Below are 21,109 nucleotides of genomic sequence, written 5' to 3'. Positions count from 1 at the left end.
GGATAATTACCAATTAGTATAATTGTTTGTTTGTCACCATATCCCACAATAGAAGGCTCTTTCTACACGTTTTCTGGAACTAAAGAGGCAAAATGGACCAAATGGTCCACCCTATTTGGTAGAGACGCAGGCTCGTAATTACGAAAAATCACTGGGTTGCATACAATTCCGAACACCATTTTTGTTTACTGGAAACTATGACAAATTTCTAGCAGTTATAAAGAAAAGGGGAAGGAAAAATCTCTAATTGTTTTAGATACTGTCATTTTGGGCAGTTTGAAGGAACTCTGGTATCCGGTAGTCGGCTTGTTTGGGAAGCACGGGTGCCTGGTTATACTGTAAACTATTATTACTGCTCAACTCCATGTGATGTGACATGTTTTCACGCTGTGTGGCATCCCTTCGCTTGTTGTAAATACAGAACACAACTGTAATGAGGAATAATATGAAGGCCGAGATGAAGAATATAACAGAAATAGTTAGAGAAGTGCTGGGAGAAAAATTGCAGTCTGTCACAGTTAGCAGGATGTTGATTGTGTCCTGCCCGCGAGGGTTCGAGGCTCGGCATGTCCACACACCATTGTCGGCTTCGCCTACTTCTCTTATGACCAGGGATCCCGAGCTTAAGATTTTTGTCTGAAAGCAAGCGATGTTTTTTTTCTTTTTTTGGAACTGTTTAAAAAATTATGTTTTCAGCAGTGTTAAGCAAATATTCGGAAAGGAAATTCTCAAATAAATTTTGTTTATGGTCACTAACTTTTGGAGAATGGACGACTTTTTCGGCGTTGAAGAACCAACTCGTCTCAGCGATCGGTTCCGCCGTGTTGTAGCACGGTAGGAAAGCATTGTTGCCTTTCTGCGCAGTGACCTCACGGGCTGTAGGCACAATTTCGGGCGCAGCACAAATAAGGCTGTCTTTAGAGCGAAGTTCACTTAGACGAATTCCTCTGACTCCAACAGGATGCGTGCATGTAATTGTGGTAAAACCTTTGGATTCGTCTTGCGTGTTGATCCATTCGTAAAATCGTTCCATTGCACAGTTGCACCTGGAAAACAGATTTATTGATGACAATTGGATCTATTCTTTCATTTGCCCCAACCCAATCTCAACCCATTCTTGTTGCTATCGTCATTACCAATGTTAATACGTTACGTACTTCTGTATATTTGAATAGAATTGCAAAATTTTATTTTTGGTCATAGCCTTCAGATCTTGCAAGAATCTTGCAAGATGATTCAAAACTTCTCCAGCCAGCCAGCCAGGTATCCAAAAAAAGAATTCAAAATCTTGCAAGATTCTTGCAAGAAGAATTAAATTCTTGCAAGATAAATGGAAGAACTATGTATTATCTTGGAAGATTTCTTGCAAGATCTTGAATTATTTGATCACTAGGGAGAGCATGAATTTCCGAATGATGATGGTTACCTGATCTGGTTGTACTCTAGGTTGATTCTGAAGTTCTTGAGACGAGAGACGAGTTCATCGAACATTACGACAGTGAGGTACTGGATGGAGTTATGACTCATGTCCACTGACAGAGCACTATCCGGAGAAATGTCCTGAACAAGTAGATCATAATTCATTCACGTCATTCAGAGATCTGAGGTTTGGCGAGGTTTTCTAGAATTAAAGGGTGATGACTGTTTATTTGTTTTGGTTCATGACCTAGCCAAATTATGACGGGTATACTGCAAACCTCAACCAAGAAGACGACTAAGTGTAATAACTCAGATTGTGGTGCATCAAGCTAACAAAGTGTGTACTTCATTAGAGCTTTGGTGCAACGGTAGCATGCCTGATCGCGGAGAAAGTAGGTTCGAGTCCTCTAAGCTCTAAATCTTTAGCAGTATATGGAGTTAGCTAATACCACAGTTGGGTTGTTATATAGGCAGCAAGGTTGAAAGAAAGGAGATTTTCTTTGAGTTTTTGTAAGATCGCACTCTAATTCCGAAAAATGTTGCACACTTGCCTCTGTTTGACTCGGGTGATTCAAGAATCAATAAGGAAAAAAGTTCTAGAAAGTATGTATTTGCGTTAGCTAAAGTGCCAGAATGTCCATGATTGAAATATGTGATTAAAAAACTTTATTTGACATCATTTATTTTAAAGGATTTTTTTTGGGTTGAGTTTATTGAGTAGAAATGTTTACCTTGAAAGCAGTTGAGTCTATTTCCTGGATAGAGTTGAACGATAGATCTACAGTCTCAATGATGAGGGATTCCATGCTCAGAGGAGGCAGATAGCGAATGCTGTTGTTTGACAGATCCAACTTCCGAACCTTTAAACCCATCATGATTGTTTTGGTACGCCCAAGGGAAAGTTATGAGATCAATTTACTACACTTTGCCGCTTGTAAGTTTTTGAATAGTTTCCGTTATAGGACGTAAATATAATAATTATATCGAATTTTGGAACTCGGGGAGGGGGGGGTGGAGATGTATGTGAGTGAATTTGAGAAGCCTACTGGAGAAATTGACATAAAAATGAATGAGCTCCTGATGTTTGAAAACAATTAAAAAGCTGAAAATATTAAGTCGTGCTCACATATTTGAAGGCAGCCAACGCTTGCTTTGGAAAGTCTACAAGCTGATTCCTAGCCAAAGCTACCGTTTCTGCAAAGACAGGTCCAACAAAAGTCCTGTTTTTGATCTCTTTAATCTCATTTTCACTCAAATTGATCAGGCGCAGTTCACGCATGTTCATGAACATATTCTCAGGCACATTTTTCAGACTGTTTCCGCTCAAGTCCAGATGCATTAGTTTGTCAAGTTTGCTCAGAGATGTGGGGAAGTTTTCCAAATTGTTATTGGCGAAGTTGAGAGCAATGAGGTTTTTCATTGAGGAGAAGAAGTTGTAGGGTAGGCTCGAGATTTGATTACTGCTGAGATCCAATTCCTCAAGAAATGGGTTGTCTAAAAAAATAACGCGGCGACTATGAGTTGGTAACTGGGTTCTACAATAAACAAAACATAAATCAAATATCAGAACTACACAAAACACTAATCAAATATCAGAACTAGAGCAAATTTACTGAAAAACATCAGCAATTTTCAAGACCATTGTTTTAGGATTAGAACTGTAAGGGTTTGTGGCCAAGTGACAGCAAGGAAAACTAGTTCAAAATTGGTAAAAATAGGAAAATCCGTCACTATTGTGCTCGAATCTTATATTTACGCAGATGGGAAAATGAGTGTCAAAGTTTTGTCACTCTTGTCCAAGGTTACATCAGTCCACTGTTACAGTATCTAGTATCCACGATAGTTAACAACGTTTTAATAACGATAAGGAAAAATCAAACAAAACGCAATTTGTGATTGGTTGCAGAAAAGTACCGGACTATATTAATTGTTCCGACCCCACTTGTGGGGGGGGGGGAGGAACTATATACTCAAATGGGTTTTTTTCTGTTCAGTCAATTTTGGCCGATCGATATATTCGTCCTAGAGAAATGTGAGTGGTATCATTAAAAAGCTGGTCCAGCGTAGAATTCAAAATTAAAAAGATTTTTTTTGATTTTCGTTTTTGTCGAGGAGTTATCGAGGATTGAAGTTTTGTGTGAAAACGCGATATTTGTTCACTTTTACTGTAATTTTTCTCTAAAATAAAATATTTTCTATAAAAATAGTATTTCAAAATTGAATTTCACGCCAAAAAATGGACTAATTTGTTGTTCCTAATAAACTAAAGGCGATAAAAAAGGTTATTTCTGGTCTCATTTGGGAAGTTCACTATCAAAAAAATTCGAATTCTATTTGAGAGCTCTTTTTTTTTCATAAAACTTTTCTCTTTTTGCTTTTTTAAGTCACCTAGAGACAAATCACTTTTTATATCCAATTTCTATTAATGACAAACCTTTATTTACAGTCAAATTAAGCCCAATGAACAAAAAACATCGTTTCCAAAGAATTGCTCTTGTTTTTTTTCGCTTCTATTCTGAGTTTTCGTAATTTTAAATGAAATTTTGATTTTCTTTTTGAGGTTTTACTAATTTTTCGGAGTCCTATGGCATGGATTCAATGACTAACAGTGTAATATGTTCCATAACGAGAATTAAGTGAACATATCTAGTGCTTTGAGGGGACAGCTAATGGCTGTTAAGACTTAAAAAATAATTTTTCGTTAATTTTTTTAACATTAAAGAATCAAACTTATTATCGTGAACAGTGAAAAGTCCAGGGGTGCCTGCACCCTCTTCCTTCCTACTGCAACAAATTTTAATCTGGTTAGCGGTTTTATCTTCCAACTAATGATTCTATGACTTCAATGACACAAGATTTCAATTTTTTTTTTTCAAATTTTTTTTGGTTATTTTCGTGTTATTGGTCACTTTGAAATCGCATCACATTATCCAAAAATTGACAGCTCCCATTGGCTTAAAGAAGATGTTCAGTGGCTCACTGATAAAAATTTCATTGATAAATTTATGGTTTATATGGCTTCGACGCGTTCTACTCGCACTTTTCTTTTGAATTTTTGGTTTTTGCCTGCTTTTGTTGTTGTTTTAATAGTATTAAGACTTATTGTGATATCTTGTTGATTACCTATGCATGACAAACCCAAATGTACTCCCATTGGGGCATCTTCGATTGTATTTATTGATTTCCGTTGAAAAATATTAAATTTAATAGCTGTTAAGAATTTGAAATAAATTTTTCGAAAACTTTTTTTGCACACTAACAAATGTTAAAATTTTTTGTGAACTTTTAGTCAGTGTCAGTGATGACCGCAGCCAATTGTTTTATACTGCAAATAAAATTTTTCTGGCAAGCGGTTTTATCTTCTAACTATTGGTTATATGACTTCAATGACACAAGATTTCAATTTTTTTTTTTCAAATTTTTTTTGGATATTTTTGTATTATTGGTTACTTTTGAACTCTTATCACATTATCCAAACATTATACACATTATCCAAATATTATTTTAACCCAATTGGTTTCGGGAGAGCGTTCAGTGGATCACAGATAAAGTTTTCAGAAGAAAGCTAATGGTTTAATTGGCTTCGACACTTTCCTCTCGCAATTTTTTAAACGAATTTTTGTGTTTGCCTGTTATTGTTTTTGTTTTCACAGTCATAAGAATATTTGTGAGGTCATGTTAATTATCTATGCATAGCAAACATCTTTTTCCACCCATCGCGTTTTATCTGAGCTTAGATATTGTGCTCTGTTGAAGGATTTTGAGTTTAATGGCTGTTAAGAGTTGAAAAAAATTTTCGATTTTTTTTTAAATATTAACCAAAACTTAACTTTTTTTCGGTCAATGTCAGTACTAGCAGAATTCCTTTCCACTCTATTGCACCCAAAAATAATCTGATTAGTGGTTTTATCTTCTACCTATTAGTTTTAAAACTTCAATGCAACGAGATTTCATAATTTTTTTTTAATTTTCGGGTACTTTAATTTATTTTTGGATCCTTTTGAAATCTTATCACACCATCTGCTGCTGATGTTCCCCATTGTTTTGGGGAGAAAGTTCAACGGATCATAGATAAAATTTTCAGAGAAGAGCTTATGACTTGAATTGCTTCGACATATTCTCCTGACAGTTTTCTACTGAATTTTTGGTTTTTGCCTGTCTCTGTTGTCGTTTTCATAGTCAATAACATGTTGTAAGCTCTTATAGTTGAATTATGATAAGCAAACAAACATATTGTCCCATCGAGGCATAATTTAGCGTATTTATTGGCTTGCGTTTAAAGCTAATGAAATCAATTGCGTTGATAATACGTGTTTTTCTCGAAAATTTCGTTGTTATAATTTATTTGTTTATGTTTGTTGATTTTTGGAAATTATATTGATAAAAAAGAGAATTCCCATTCTTCTTGAAAATTAATTGAAAATAGAAGAAAGAGTTTTTAGTGAAAAGTTCATTTTTTTAAAGCCTTCGACACTTTTCCCGCTAAATTTTTTCTTGAATTTGCTGTTTTTGATCTTTAGGTAGCCGTAAATTGCTGACAGTTCTCATAGGATTTTAATTGAGCATTGAATGAATGATGCTGCCCGAAGCAGTCAATTTATAGCGAATAGTCTTAAAGTTTATGATAAACATATTAAAGTTTTTTTTCGAACTTTTCTTTTTTTGTTGTTCTTTTCGTCAAATTGTAACTTATTTTCGTCAATGAGAGGTCCCATCCAATTTCTTGTATTTCAAGAGATAACATATCTATTAATATTTTTTGTCACTGATGTTTTTGTTTTTCGGACCATATGCATTTTTCTGAACGTTCATTGGGTGGCCATTTTTTGTGTTCATTTTTCTCTTCTTTCAGAACAATCGCGTAATAACAGATCCCAATGGTTTTTAAATGTGGCGCAAGTAAACTTATTTAATCTCTGTTTTTAACTTTCAACTGAATCAGTAGAACCGAACGATTGAATTTAAAACACATAATATTCAGATGATAGCCAATGACTTTAATGGTAGCAATAGTTTGTGTTTTCGCAAATCGTTTGTAATTTTTTGAGTTGCTCTTTAGATCGCTTCTATGGCTTAGTCTAAGCAAAGACAGGTCCTTTTGGATTTTTAATGAGTATTTGTAATCTATTAAGGAGTATTTATTCAAAAGCTAATGATTTCTAAGGTTTTTGAAATTTCTTGGTGTAAAAAATGTTGATTAGTTTTTAAGTTTCGCCTCACTGTTCGTTCTTTTTGTTGACTTGTTACCCAGTCTCATCAAGAAAACTTTCCATCTGCTGTGTTGTTAGAAAAGAGTAAACTTGTGTAGTTAAGGTTTTACTTTGACGTTGTTACTAGGTGCTTTTAAGTTTAGATATTCAGTTTTTGCCGTGAAATTTTTGTTATATTAACCAAAACTTAACTTTTTTTCGGTCAATGTCAGTACTAGCAGAATTCCTTTCCATTCTATTGCACCCAAAAATAATCTGATTAGTGGTTTTATCTTCTACCTATTAGTTTTAAAACTTCAATGCCACGAGATTTCATAATTTTTTTTAATTTTTGGGTACTTTAATTTATTTTTGGAATTTTTTGAAATCTTATCACATCATCTGCTGCTGATGTTCCCCATTGTTTTGGGGATAAAATTCAACGGATCATAGATGAAGTTTTCAGAGAAGAGCTTATGATTTGAATTGCTTTGACATATTCTCCTGACACTTTTCTAAGGAATTTTCGGTTTTTGCCTGTCTCTGTTGTCGTTTTCATAGCCAATAACATGTTGTAAGCTCTTATAGATGAATTATGATTAGCAGACAAACTTATTGTCCCATCGAGGCATAATTTAGCGTATTTATTGGCTTGCGTTTAAAGCTAATGAAATCAATTGCGTTGATAATACGTGTTTTCTCGAAAATTTCGTTGTTATAATTTATTTGTTTATGTTTGTTGATTTTTGGAAATTATATTGATAAAAAAGAGAATTCCCATTCTTCTTGAAAATTAATTGAAAATAGAAGAAAGAGTTTTTAGTGAAAAGTTCATTTTTTTAATGCCTTCGACACTTTTCCCGCTAAATTCTTTCGTGAATTTGCTGTTTTTGTTCTTTAGGTAGCCGTAAATTGCTGACAGTTCTCATAGGATTTTATTTGAGCATTGAATGAATGATGCTGCCCGAAGCAGTCAATTTATTGCGAATAGTCTTAAAGTTTATGATAACCATATTAAATATTTTTTTCTGAACTTTTTAAAGTTTTTTTTCAAGTAAACTTATTTAATCTCTGTTTTTAAATTTCAACTGAATCATTAGAACCGAACAATTGAATTGAAAATACATAATATTCAGATGATAGCCAATGACTTTAATGGTAGCAATAGTTTGTGTTTTCGCAAATCGTTTGTAATTTTTTGAGTTGCTCTTTAGTTCGCTTCTATGGCTTAGTCTAAGCAAAGACAGGTCCTTTTGGATTTTTAATGAATTTTAGTAATTTATTAAGGATTATTTATTTAAAAGCTAATAATTTTTAAGGTTTTAGAAATTTCTTGGTGTAAAAAATGTTGATTAGTTTTTAAGTTTCGCCTCACTGTTCGTTCTTTTTGTTGACTTGTTACCCAGTCTCATCAAGAAAACTTTCCATCTGCTGTGTTGTTAGAAAAAAGTAAACTTGTGTAGTTAAGGTTTTACCTGACTGCACTTTGACGTTGTTACTAGGTGCTTTTAAGTTTAGATATTCAGTTTTTGCCGTGAAATTTTTGTTTGTGCTGATTTTGTTTTTTGTTTTTTTTTGTCTCTTAGTCTCCTTAATGTCAGATCACGTTGGCGCTGTAATGAGGCATGGCATTATGTAATTCAATTAGTAAATAATTTGTGTAACGATTGCTTTAGCTCAAACATCTATTTTTGTTATCTCTTCATTTGGTTGACAATTTAGTCAAAAATGTATATGAGCTCGGGTGGGAACATCATGTGCGAACGCACATTAACGAGCCGCCTTGTTAGGGCTTAAAAGGATAAATAGTTGATTCGCACATAATCTCATCATGGCTCACGAGAAATTTCGGAATTAACAGTTACTGAATTTTATTCTAAAAAAATTGTGGAAGTTGATAACGCTAAAAGTGAAAAGTGAAAAAAGTGAAAAGTGAAAACGCGACAGATTTCTGTTACTGTTTGTTGTCCATGGATAAAGTATCATTTTTCACGGTAAGAAATACTGAAACAAATTGAAAACATGTTACAAGGACGCCCACAGAATGCCATGAAAAACCCGAAATAACAACTTAGCTAACAGCATACGTAGATCTGCAGCCTCAAAAAGTAACAGACTAAAAAACTTCTTTTTGGTAAACGCGGAGACATTATAATTTGATTAGGAACCTGTTTAATTTGCTGCTGTTTCTATTAGCGGCTCTTATTACATGGACTTCTGTTTCTATTACTCACACTCACTTGAACTTGTCTCATTGAATTACAGTGAAGAAAAAAAATCAATTTTAGAGTGAAGAAGTCATTTTGAGAGTGAGGTAAGTCATTTTTGAAAATTTAATCACGCGAATTAACAAAATAACTCGCTCCACTAAGAGTGCAAAAAGACGTCAAGCACGCAGCACAATTGAAATTGCATGAAAATTGAACAAAAAGCAAATTTGAATTTATTGTTAGGTCAGATGGTCGTAACAAAAATCTTGACCATGAAAAAGGACATACCAGGATGAGTCCTGACCCAAAGAATTGATCTATTAGCTTTCTTAACAAAACCAACTTCGATAACAAACAAGTCAGAGAACAAGACGTACATGAAAGTAATGAAAGCACTGCAAAAATTGAAAAAAAAAACATTTACAATTTTTTCAGAATTATTGTTATGAATGGGTTACTTTTCCCGACAACGGCAACCTCGCAAGAGTTCTAAACACAATTGAAGTTCAGAGAGCAGACGCAAACTTTGTCGATAACCACTGCAGAAATTTATAAGAATAAAAAATATTGCAATGAAAATTTACGTTTGTCATTAAAAATAGGTGGAATCAAGGACAATGAAAAATGCATTTAAAACTTAAACTCTTCAGAATCTAAGGCACTATCTATCAATAGAAATCAATTATTTGTCAATAATCAAACAACATGGGTGCTACGCAACAAAAATGCTAGCAACAAACATATCGGCAGAAAAAAATTGGCGAAAACAAATGCTCTCAGGGCCCATTAAATTATTAGCGCCAAACTAAAGCCATCAAAGGGAAGATTTGCCCAAACGCGGTTAAAATTATTAAGATGATTGTAAAATCGTGCTGAGAAATTTCAAAAGGTAACATGAATGGTTACTAGTATCTTGACTATTATGATCATCATCATCATCATCATCATCATCATCATCATCATCATCATCATCATCATCATCATCATCATCATCATCATCATCATCATCATCATCATCATCATCATCATCATCATCATCATCATCATCATCATCATCATCATCATCATCATCATCATCATCATCATCATCATCATCATCATCATCATCATCATCATCATCATCATCATCATCATCATCATCATCATCATCATCATCATCATCATCATCATCATCATCATCATCATCATCATCATCATCATCATCATCATCATCATCATCATCATCATCATCATCATCATCATCATCATCATCATCATCATCATCATCATCATCTCTCTCTCTCTCTTTCCGTTACACCCCACAGGGGGTCTGGATGCTTTGCTCGTTTCGACAGCTATATAGGGATACTTGGTTGTTTGGATAGATTGGTTGCTACGTGGTTGTAAAATTGGTTGCTGCTTGGTTGTCGTGTTTGCATATGGGGGTGGGTGTTGGGTTGTGGAGACTCTGCTTGTTGACCCTCTATTGGGTACGTCAGCAGAGTTTCTCCAGGCCTCGGAAAACTTCCTTTGTGAGGTCTTGGAGGTGCGCCGGTGAAGGATGTATTCCGTCTCCGCACACGCCTACGTATGTGAATTTTGTGTACTCTTGGAAGACAGCGCCGTTCTTCTTGGCACACGATTTTAGGGCCTTGTTGAGCATCTTGATTTCGGTCTTGTATCTTCTTCGACCAGGAACCTGCATCACGGCTACTCTAATCCCCTCGTCTTTGAAGGCCGCAATGAGACTTTTCAATCTCTCTAGGATCGGCTCCACTGGAGTGACGGTCCCGTCCCTTGCAACAAGATCATTCGTTCCGCCTAGTATTGCTAGCCTTTTGACGCCGCAGCTTTTGATATACTCTCGTATCTCTGGCACGGCCATTCTCGCGAGGGTTGCCCCCGGGCAGCTGATCACAACAGCGTCACGAATGAACATTCCATAGGCGATAGAATCGCCTAGCACCGCCATGGTGTACTGCGGTTGTAATGCCGTTCTGACAATTGTTCGAAACGGGTTTCGTGCATAGTCAATGAGCATGCCCTTGTTCACGAGGGACCTCGTTAGTTGCTCTTTCCTCGTTTCCGTCAGATTGAAACGCACATGTCTCCTTCGGCCAGCGATGTTGGACCGATTCGATCGATTCATGACTTTTCTGAAAAACAGCAATGGGTTGACCCTCTATTGGGTACATTCACGCCCCCTTCCTTCTCTGAAATGAAAACGGCTTATCCTACAATCCATGTAGGTTTTTCCTGTGGCGGGAGAGGTTACTGCTAGTTATCAGCGAGCCACACTCGGGGCACGCTACCCTGAGGCTGTTTAGCCTCTTTGGCTTTATCTTGTGTTCCCTCAGGGGGCAGCTCTCTCTTATGTGTCTTGTCATATTTCCTTCCGAGATTTTCCTACCACAGAGACACTCGTTCATGCTCGCTCCTTTGCAGATCTTAGCATGGTTTGTAAGGTTGCATTGTCGCGCAAAAACCCTATGGCATTGGCTACAGCTGAGTCTCACTGTCTTCTTTTCGTGCGCTCGTTCGTGCTGTGTCAGCCCGGTTTTCGTTCTGCACTGAGTGCTGCATCCTTCCCACCTGCAAAGCCATGGGCCCGTTTCTCTCTTCTTTCTCTGCGATCTGTTCGGTGCGGATGTGCCTCTTTTCCACTGGCACATTTCATCTTCCCAGCTTTCCAGAAAAGTTCTGCGGGCTTGGACGATTGACTTCCATACTTTCCGGTCTTTAGCCATGTTCCCTACATTCGTCCAGTCTATGTTCGCCTCACCCAGTAAACGCCTCCAGACTGAGATGGTTCCGCCTCGCAGCTTGCCCTTCCCAGTTCCTCGGTGATCCCACTGCCCCAGGACTGCTCTCTTGACGGTTCTCGGGTCAGGCATCCTGAGGATGTGTCCTATCCTCTGTAGGGATCTCGTTTCTATTTTACACCTGAGGGAGGCAATTTGCAACTTCTTGCGAATTCCGAACGCGTTAACTCCTTCTTTCTGCATTCTGATTTTGCTTAAACCTCTCCCTTCGTTCCAGATCCATCTGTACGCTTTATCCGCTACGCTCTGCAACTTCCTGATTTCGGATTTATTCCATGGATGGACTGTGCAGTCGAACAGGAGGGTGGCTTCCACAGTCCATCATCATCAATCATCATCATCATCATCATCATCATCATCATCATCATCATCATCATCATCATCATCATCATCATCATCATCATCATCATCATCATCATCATCATCATCATCATCATCATCATCATCATCATCATCATCATCATCATCATCATCATCATCATCATCATCATCATCATCATCATCATCATCATCATCATCATCATCATCATCATCATCATCATCATCATCATCATCATCATCATCATCATCATCATCATCATCATCATCATCATCATCATCATCATCATCATCATCATCATCATCATCATCATCATCATCATCATCATCATCATCATCATCATCATCATCATCATCATCATCATCATCATCATCATCATCATCATCATCATCATCATCATCATCATCATCATCATCATCATCATCATCATCATCATCATCATCATCATCATCATCATCATCATCATCATCATCATCATCATCATCATCATCATCATCATCATCATTATTATTATCATTGTTATTATTATCATCATCATCATAATCATCATCGTTGAAGAGTCCCATTATCTTTTTACTATCTTGTTGTACACAGAAAACTATTGTATTGTGTATCTTTTGAGGCCTCACCGAGTTACAAAAAGTAATTTGTTAACAGTTTTCCAAATTTAACAACTGAACTTAGACGTTTGCAAATTTGTTATTTTGTTTTCGTCCTTTGTTCTTGTTGCAGAATTTTATTCTGACAATTCTGTTGTCACTGTTAAATTTTCAATCAAATGCTCATTTCTTAAATTAAAAAGATATAAACGATAGTCCGGAAAAAGAGCGAAGCTGTCCAGGTCAAACGATCAACTTTTTCAGAATTTTTATAAGTTTTTTGTTTTCACCTTGTTTTATAATGACAGTCATGAACTATTCCAACAGAATTTGAGGAGAAGTATTTTTTAGTCCAACAGCTCTGTGAAATCTTTATGTTTTCTCAATGAATCTCATATAGTCCTAACACTTATCTTAGTCATGTAAAAGCTGAAATTGAAATAAATGTTTAATTCCAAAAAATTAGTTTGTTGGCATTCTTTGTATTAATATTATTTGTTAACTTGTAATTTGTTAACCACTTTGATAGCTAAATTAGTAGGCATCAATCAAAGTTGATCACTTAGTCGCACATCTTTTTCTATGAGCAAAAATTGAACAAACAAACTGCAATTAAACTAATCAAGAAGATTTATCATTTATTCAGTCTTTTTTCAATATTTTTTGATACTACAAAACATGAGCAGAGCTCTCTCTCTAATTGTGACCAATTCTATAATAATTGCATATTTTGTTTCTTTTAAATTTTGTTCAGTTAAAAAAAATTTCATTAGAATTTCACAACACCGAATTTCAGTTTTTTATTGCTTAGTTTTTTTGTTTTCCTCTGCAAATACGAGATTGAATCTAAATTGTGCGAGCAATCTTGACATAGAAATTTAATCTTTTGGTTGAAAACTTTGTAATCTTCGCAAAAATTTAAGTAAAAACAACTTGTTTGTTAATTTAAAAATAATTTTAGCTATTTGGAGGTTCCGGCGCTTAATTCTTCTGTATTTTTTCATCTTGGGCTATTGTCAAATGAAAATAGACAGTGAAAGCCGAAATCATAAAGTTACAATACTAAAAAGGTACAATCTTAAATTTATTGAACAAAACTGATCATCAAGTATTGCAAGCAACTTTTTATACATTTCTTGCTATCACAAAACAAATCAATTTTTCAACTGAAACATACAAACAAGGTCATTATAATTGACATTGTCGTCTCCTTCTGACTTCTAAGATTTATTTACACCAAGCTCAATTTACGCTCCTAATCTTACAAAATATCGAATGGCATCTTTCTTAGTCGGTTATAAATTTTGTCTTCAAACAAGGAAGATCGGTATTGTGCGTTTGCACATAATGTTCCGACCCCGCCCATCCTAGTTTTGAAATAATTGTCTTCCAACTGAAAAATAAATCAAAAACTTTCAGCAATTTACATTTTGATCAACAAACAACTAAGTGGAAAAAATAACGCTGGATTAGAAGGCGGATGAGATTGCCATTTATGAGAGTACTGGACAAGACAAACATAAAATGCATACAATAGCAAGCATTAATTACGACCAAAACTCGACAACTATATTTAAAAAAACATTTAATAACACAAAAATGGAACCAAATAGAAACTGAACCAATCAAATAATCTGTACTTCATTAAATTAATTATCAGACCTGTCAATAATGAGACTCAGGAACAGGTCGACAAAGGAGAGCAAAAAACAGGACGCAAATCAAAAGTACGTTTTTTGAAAACAACTCCATTCATAATCATTATAACTAATACGTAAACACTCTGCTCATGAGGAAGGCCAATCTATACCTCATAGAAAATAATTCGTACCATAATGTCAGGCGACTACAAAAAGAACGGCAGAGAGATAAAAAAAAGTAACATTGAACAACAAGGTGGTGTCGCAACCGTTAAAACCGAAAGCTATTAATGAAAACTTTAATAATCTTCAATTGCAATTTTTTTCAACGCCAATTGAGCCATCCAATTAGTGTGATGATATGACAAGGAAAAAAAATTCAGAAATGGGAAAATATATAAATTCATGATTTCCTTAATAAAATGCGTAGTGGTGAAGCCATGAAACCAATAGTTGAAAACAAAATCAGTATAAATGAATCTTGGTCCACCAGGAAAAAGAAGCAATTGTTGTTGTTGAGAACAGGCTACTTAAGTGACAGAAAAACAAAAAAGAACACAGCTAAAAAATTAACTGCTTTTCTTTAAATTTTTACAAAAATTCTAAAAAGCATATGCTTTCAATTTAAAACAAACACAGAATAAAACGTAACTAAAAAGGAAGCCATTTTTGATTGTAATCAGTAAAGCCAAAAAATAAGACGACAAAACAACATCAAATACGGACAGAAATCAAAAGCCCTAAACTATTTTCTTTTCAATAGTTTTGAAGCCGTTGCAACTATAAGAAGAAAACATCAAAAACCTTAATTTCGATGAAAGTTCAAAGTTTTTGCTTGGTTCTCTTTTGATTTTTTTGGGTATTCTTTGTAAAGGGTCTTTGTGGAAAAAACAATACGAAAGCAAAAATATTCGCGATTATCTAAAACTAACAAAAGTCTTCTGAAGAGATTTTTCTAAGCGCTAAAGACGTTAATCCCAACAAAACTAACAACAAAATCATTGATCACGGCAACGGAAAGTTGGTGTACCCGATCGACAATAAAACTGATCACTTGTTGACGACAATGAGAACAAATATTGGGAAATACAAAAATATATTCTTTCAAAAAATAAATGAAAAGCGTTTTAACCATTAGCTATAAACTGAGAGCAGTAGAAAAATCAGAAAGATCCATAAAAACAGATAAGGCTTTCGATTGTCAACAATATGCCATTCGACAACAGAAGAACGACAATTAGCTGCAAAAGCAAAAACATTATTCAATTCATTCTGTTCAAATTTATTCAATTGGATTTCTGACGAAAAAAATGAAGCCAAGAAGCCGCTAAAAGAACAAAATGAAGGCAAAAAAACAAATCGATTGAAGTTTACGAAAACTCATTGCCAAGGCCATAAAAACCATGAGCTTTTCTCTGAAGACATAATTTTCAGTCATCTGGTCTCAATTTGGGGTAAACAAGATATGTCATTATGTGCCCTGAATTGAAGTAATTCTTGTCAAAAATTATCACAAAAATAACAAAAAGACAAAATACTTTGAAAAAGATTTCGCCCCAATATTATCTCAAAAACTTTTGATTGTAATAACATGAGATCAGTTTAAACCTAGCCCTGATTTTGCTTCGCGTCCAGCAGAACAATTAATTATTCCATATGTTTGCCAAAGAAAGGTCAATTTGAACATGAAGTGTGTCAATAAATCAGAAATAGATGCTCTAAATTGTAGAATTTTTGAGTTACTGACAAAAGTTTAATTCCTGAAGACTTTTATAGGAACCAAAAGTACAAATAGTTTTTTTGAGTTTTCAAAGATATTGGCGGCAGATGTTATGTCTTTACTTTGGCATGTTTAAATATTGCGTTATAAAAAAGCGTATTTGGTGCCATTTTTGGTTGAAAAATTCTAAAATTCGAACAATTTAGCTAAAATATTAACCAAAAAACCAATATGGACACCTCTATCCGTAAAAGTAAAAACAAAAAAACTTATTGTTAACAATGGTATTAGTTTTTGTCGAAATTGGCGGAAATTTGGTCAGATATACAGAATATGTAAATAAAAACATCGGAATTCCCTCTATTATTGACAAAAGTTGAAAACCCGATAACTCCCTCTAAAAAAGAAAATCCAAAAAATATTTTTAATTCCTTATTGTACGTTGGACGGGCTTTTAAATGATATCAGTCCCAACTCTCTACGATGAATATATCCATCGGCCGAATTTTGCTGAGCCAAAAAAGTCATTTGAGTATATAGTTCTTTCCCCACAAGTGGGTCGGAACAATAAATCTTTGGATAAAGATATGGCAAAAAATATATAGAAGTTTTTCACTGAGTATAATGTAAACTTTTTAATAAAATGTTTTTGAATCAGATTCAATGACAGATTTTGTCTTTCTAGCCCAATGCTATTGTCATTCGTTAAGAAAACTACTTTCAAGCATCAGTAAACAACTAAACGCCAATTGGACATCAAACTTTCCATTATCAACCGAAAAAAAAAACTTACCAAAGCGGCCATAAGTTAAACAAATATAAACTAAGGAGTTTTTCTTATACTTAATGTTTGAAGTAATTTCAGAACGATGTAAAAGATTTAATCATTTCAATCAAATTAACTGACCCCAGGTTGAGGTCGCAGACCGAAAGTCGATATGTCCAGACCGAAATGAACGCACAAGGTGGCGTCGTGCGTTCAAAATTACACGGTCTGGAAAAAAATGAACGCACAATAGTCTGGACATATGCAATTTTCAACGCACGATATTCTGTACATAAGCAATTTTGAGCGCACGAAAGTCTGGACATTGGACTCGGAACGCACGAAAATTTTTTGAATGGAAACAAGGATGCCAAAAAAAATGAGTCCATGTTTGACTAAACACTCTTAATAGAGTGCTCACTCAAGTGAAAGCTTTCTACCAAGAAAACCGCAACTCACTTGAGTTCAAAAGTTACAAAACATCGAACGCAGGAAAATTCGCATCCAACATTTTGCTTTGTTTAAAACAATTTCACACCTAGAATTATAAACCCTTGCTGAAGTTGCAAAGCAAATCATACTTTAATAACTAGGTCGCTGGCACCCCCTTCAGCCAATACTTTCATCGAACATCTTTTATTAAACAAATTGTAGAAACTGCTCTGGCACTTCATCACAACCATCACCCTAACGTATCTATACTTGAAACGAATACATTATAAAAACGTTATCTGAACATGAACGCACGAAAGTCTGGACATACGCATTTTTGATCGCACGAAAGTCTGGACATGAGTGTTTTTGAACGCACGATAGTCTGGACATGAACGCACAAATGAGCGCACGATTTTTCATTTAGAAAGAACTAAAGTCTGGTCATATAAGATTTTGAACGCGCGAAAGTCTGGACATAAGCACGTTTGAACGCACGAAAGTCTGGACATAGGTGTTTTTGAACGCACAAATGAGCGCACGAATTTTAATTTGGAACGCACTAAAGTCTGGTCATATAAGATTTTGAACGCACGAAAGTCTGGACATAGGGAGTTTTGAACGCACGATGAACGCACGAAAAATTTTGAACGCACGAAAGTCTGGACATAGGCACTTTCCGTCTGGGAGGGTCTGGACTTAGACACTTTCCGTCTGGGACGGTCTGGACATATCGACTTTCGGTCTGGCAACTCAACCTGGGACTGCAATTAGTTTCAATTCAAAAAAGTTTCAAAGGTATTTGTTCCAGGAAATCTTTCAAAGAACTTTTTGTTTACTAATATTTTTAAAATGAAAATAAAAAGTTTGATGTTTATTCCGTATAAAGATTCTCGCGAGCTGAGTATTTTGTTTTTGAGAAAATTTTTGAGCCAAAAATTATTGAAGGGCTTTAAATTTGGAACTTATTTTCCAAATGAGATATGAAAAATCCTTTCAAATGCTCTCTCAAAAGTTTTTGAGTTATGTGTTGAAAGTATTTTTTACTTCATTGATGGACTCTAATTTTAAACATTTTCTGTGCTCCAATCAAAAGCTATATCAGGTTCAGAATCAGTCAACAAAAGTTGAGCAATCGATTACGGCACTCTATTCAGTTGATATTTTAGCAAGGCAATGACGCTTACCTTTTAAAGTCTCCATACTCAAAGAACTTATTCGATTGTTCTTTAAAACCAACTTGGTCAAGTTGCCCGTACTTTTGAATATGTTCTCGGGAAGCTTCTCGATTTCATTCTCGGAAACATCCAAAATTTTCAAAAAACTCAATCCTTCGAACGCATTCTCGTCAAAATCTTCAATGTTGTTGTCTTGTAAATTCAGCAATTCTAAATCTTTCAAGTTTGAGAAGACTGAAGATTCCAGTTTTGTGATGTTATTTTCTGAGATTTGAATTCTGGTGAGGTTTGTGAATTTAATGAATGGTTTTCCAGAAATGACGTCCAGTGAGCAGCGCGACATTGAAAAGACGAATGGTGTGTAGTTCGGCAAAAGAGTCACCTCTGAAAAAAACAAATGATAAGATAAAGTAATGATTCACATAATAACATCACTCCACACTTAAGATGCTGCACTAATTTTTTTTTCACAAAATGCAGCGGAATTTTATATTTATTGTCAACTAAACTTCATTTCATATGTTAAAACATGTCACCTTAATTACTGTCGTGGACATTGCTGGCTAAGCTATCAGAGCTACGTAGTAGATTGAGCCCTTGTGATCGATTACAACTTATTGAATTCACTGGGAAAACTATTTATTCAATATTGATGCCTACAGATATGATGTTGCTTCTTTTACTGGGGAATTTGTTCCTCAGAAAAAGCAAAAATTTATTTGCGTATTGAGCGATCCGTTTTGGCGGAAATTTAATGCTGCTTACATCAAAATCCACATTTGAAAAAAAATTAATCCATATTACCTTGGAGAGAGTCGAAGTCTGCAAATAGCTGCCCGGCCTGAAACAAACGTATCTAATCAGATAAACCGATGAAGCAGTACTGCTTGGAAAATTAGCCAAAATTTTCTACCACTGATACGCAACAAAAAGATTTCTCAAAATGAGATGTGAGTAACAATATCGCGATGATCACAACACCAAAAAGCATTGGGTGTCGATGCTATGTACATTGACACGAACAGCAAATAGGCTGATATCAGATTCCGCTCACCAAAACCTCGTGTTCTGTCAACAAAAATTGTAAGCAACTTTTGGTTTTGTATAATCCAATTAAATACCAATGTTATCTAATCAATGCAATTGAGCTTTATTTTTGAATTTAATTAATTTTGCGAATTAATTAAATTAATTCAATCAAATCGTTAATGAGTTCTTCACTTTACCGCAAGGTACTTACATAGCACTTAGCTACGTAAATAAATACTAGTTTCCCGGATCTGAGTACCACAAAATTTAAGTACTGTATCAAAAAAATTTCATTAAGGTCTTTCTCTATGATCACACTCCTCGTGGTATTGCTGTAACGAAAAAATAGTTGATAACTAGTAACTCTTTCACGTGGTTTTTTAATTTATATTTTTTTGTATATTAATTCTGTTTAGTTCAAAAACAGACAAATTGTTCATAGTATCCTTGGCAAAAACAGGAAGTTCATAATGTTAAAGCTAAGTAAAAAACTACATTTAATTTTTTTTATGGAAGAAAATTCCGTAAAAAATTCAAAGTACAATTTTTAACTAAGCTTTAACATAATGAGAATCCCGTTTCTGCCAGGAATATTATGAATTTTGTGTCGGTTTTTGAATTAAACAGAATTAATTCAGAAAACAATAGTAAATTAAAAGAGCACATGAAAGAATTACTAGTTATCAACTATTTCTTCGTTTCAGTTCACATTCAATTTGACACATTACAACAAATACACTAAAATATGTATTATAGTACACTGACATGCAATACATTGACATGTAGTACACGGAACAGTTCTTTCTTGCCAATACAACAACCCGAATCGAAACGAGTCGTAAGGTTTGTGAATATTTTACTTTGTACCCCACTGACCCATCAGAACCCGACACTTCAATAGCTGCCGTCGCCATAGATGTGACAATTTCCCATCTTTAACGCAGATTTTCAAGAAATTGGATCAGAAGATCCAGATTGTATAAAAGACTCTAAAGTGAATCTGACGCAGATTATTTATATTATATAATTGAATGATCTTAAAACACACACACACACATTTATATATATATATATATATATATATATATATATATATATATAAGTAGTAATATAGTGAGCTACACTCCCCGGGGGGGGGGGGGGGTGAGGTCCCCCATGTATTAAGATAGGGTATAGCGTATTTTTCGGGATTTGGGTCCTCCCTAACGTATTAAGATAGGGAATGAATTAGCATGTATTAAGATTAGGTATAGCGGCGTTAATGTTTTAAGATTGGGTATAGCCGCCATGTATTAAGATTAGTTATAGCCGGCGACATGTATTAAGATTAGTTATATGCGCCGACATGTATTAAGATTAGTAATAGCCGCCGACATGTATTGAGATTAGTAATAGCTGGAGTCAGACATGACTTCCAAAAAGGAATATTTAATATTTTGAAAGACTTTATTCAGAAAGACTGAAATACTCTTTTCTGATTGGATAAAAATAATATATTATTTTATCCTTCTTTCCCTCTATGTGTTTACCCATCTACCCTCTCTCAGCAGAAGAGAAAGTTATTTAGTCAGTACCAGTTACCATCCTGATATAATAATAAAGTATATTTCTCTCTCTCTACTCCGCTCTTGTTTTGTATTGAGATAAACGTTAGACCGTAGCATTGGGGCCCGTGCACCGTCTACTGAAGCTCAGATAGAAGAGTAACAGACTAGAGGAATAGAACTTTAGTTAGTCAGGTAAGCCTTAAGATTAGCTATTATTCTTGAGACAACCATAAGACAGCTCCAGCAGTACCCTAAAGAAG

General features: G+C 34.9%; 1 protein-coding gene across 1 annotated transcript; it reads right to left on the bottom strand.

Annotated features, from left to right (window-relative positions):
* Positions 1–224: 224 nt before the first annotated feature.
* Positions 225–20,216, bottom strand: LOC142355688 (uncharacterized). Its single transcript, XM_075407771.1, has 8 exons — positions 20,163–20,216; positions 19,078–19,114; positions 18,283–18,657; positions 2,546–2,913; positions 2,151–2,279; positions 1,427–1,560; positions 758–1,046; positions 225–636 (listed from the first exon to the last, which is right to left on the bottom strand). Exons 1-8 carry the CDS (start codon positions 20,214–20,216, stop codon positions 253–255), a joined length of 1,770 nt encoding a protein of 589 aa, XP_075263886.1. The 3' UTR covers positions 225–252.
* Positions 20,217–21,109: the final 893 nt, after the last annotated feature.

Source organism: Convolutriloba macropyga, unplaced genomic scaffold (assembly GCF_964194025.1).
Source record: "Convolutriloba macropyga unplaced genomic scaffold, txConMacr16.3 SCAFFOLD_1178, whole genome shotgun sequence".
NCBI classification, from domain to species: Eukaryota; Metazoa; Xenacoelomorpha; order Acoela; family Convolutidae; genus Convolutriloba; species Convolutriloba macropyga.
The sequence above is the reverse complement of the archived record's forward strand: the minus strand, read 5'-3'. Positions and strand labels throughout refer to the sequence as shown.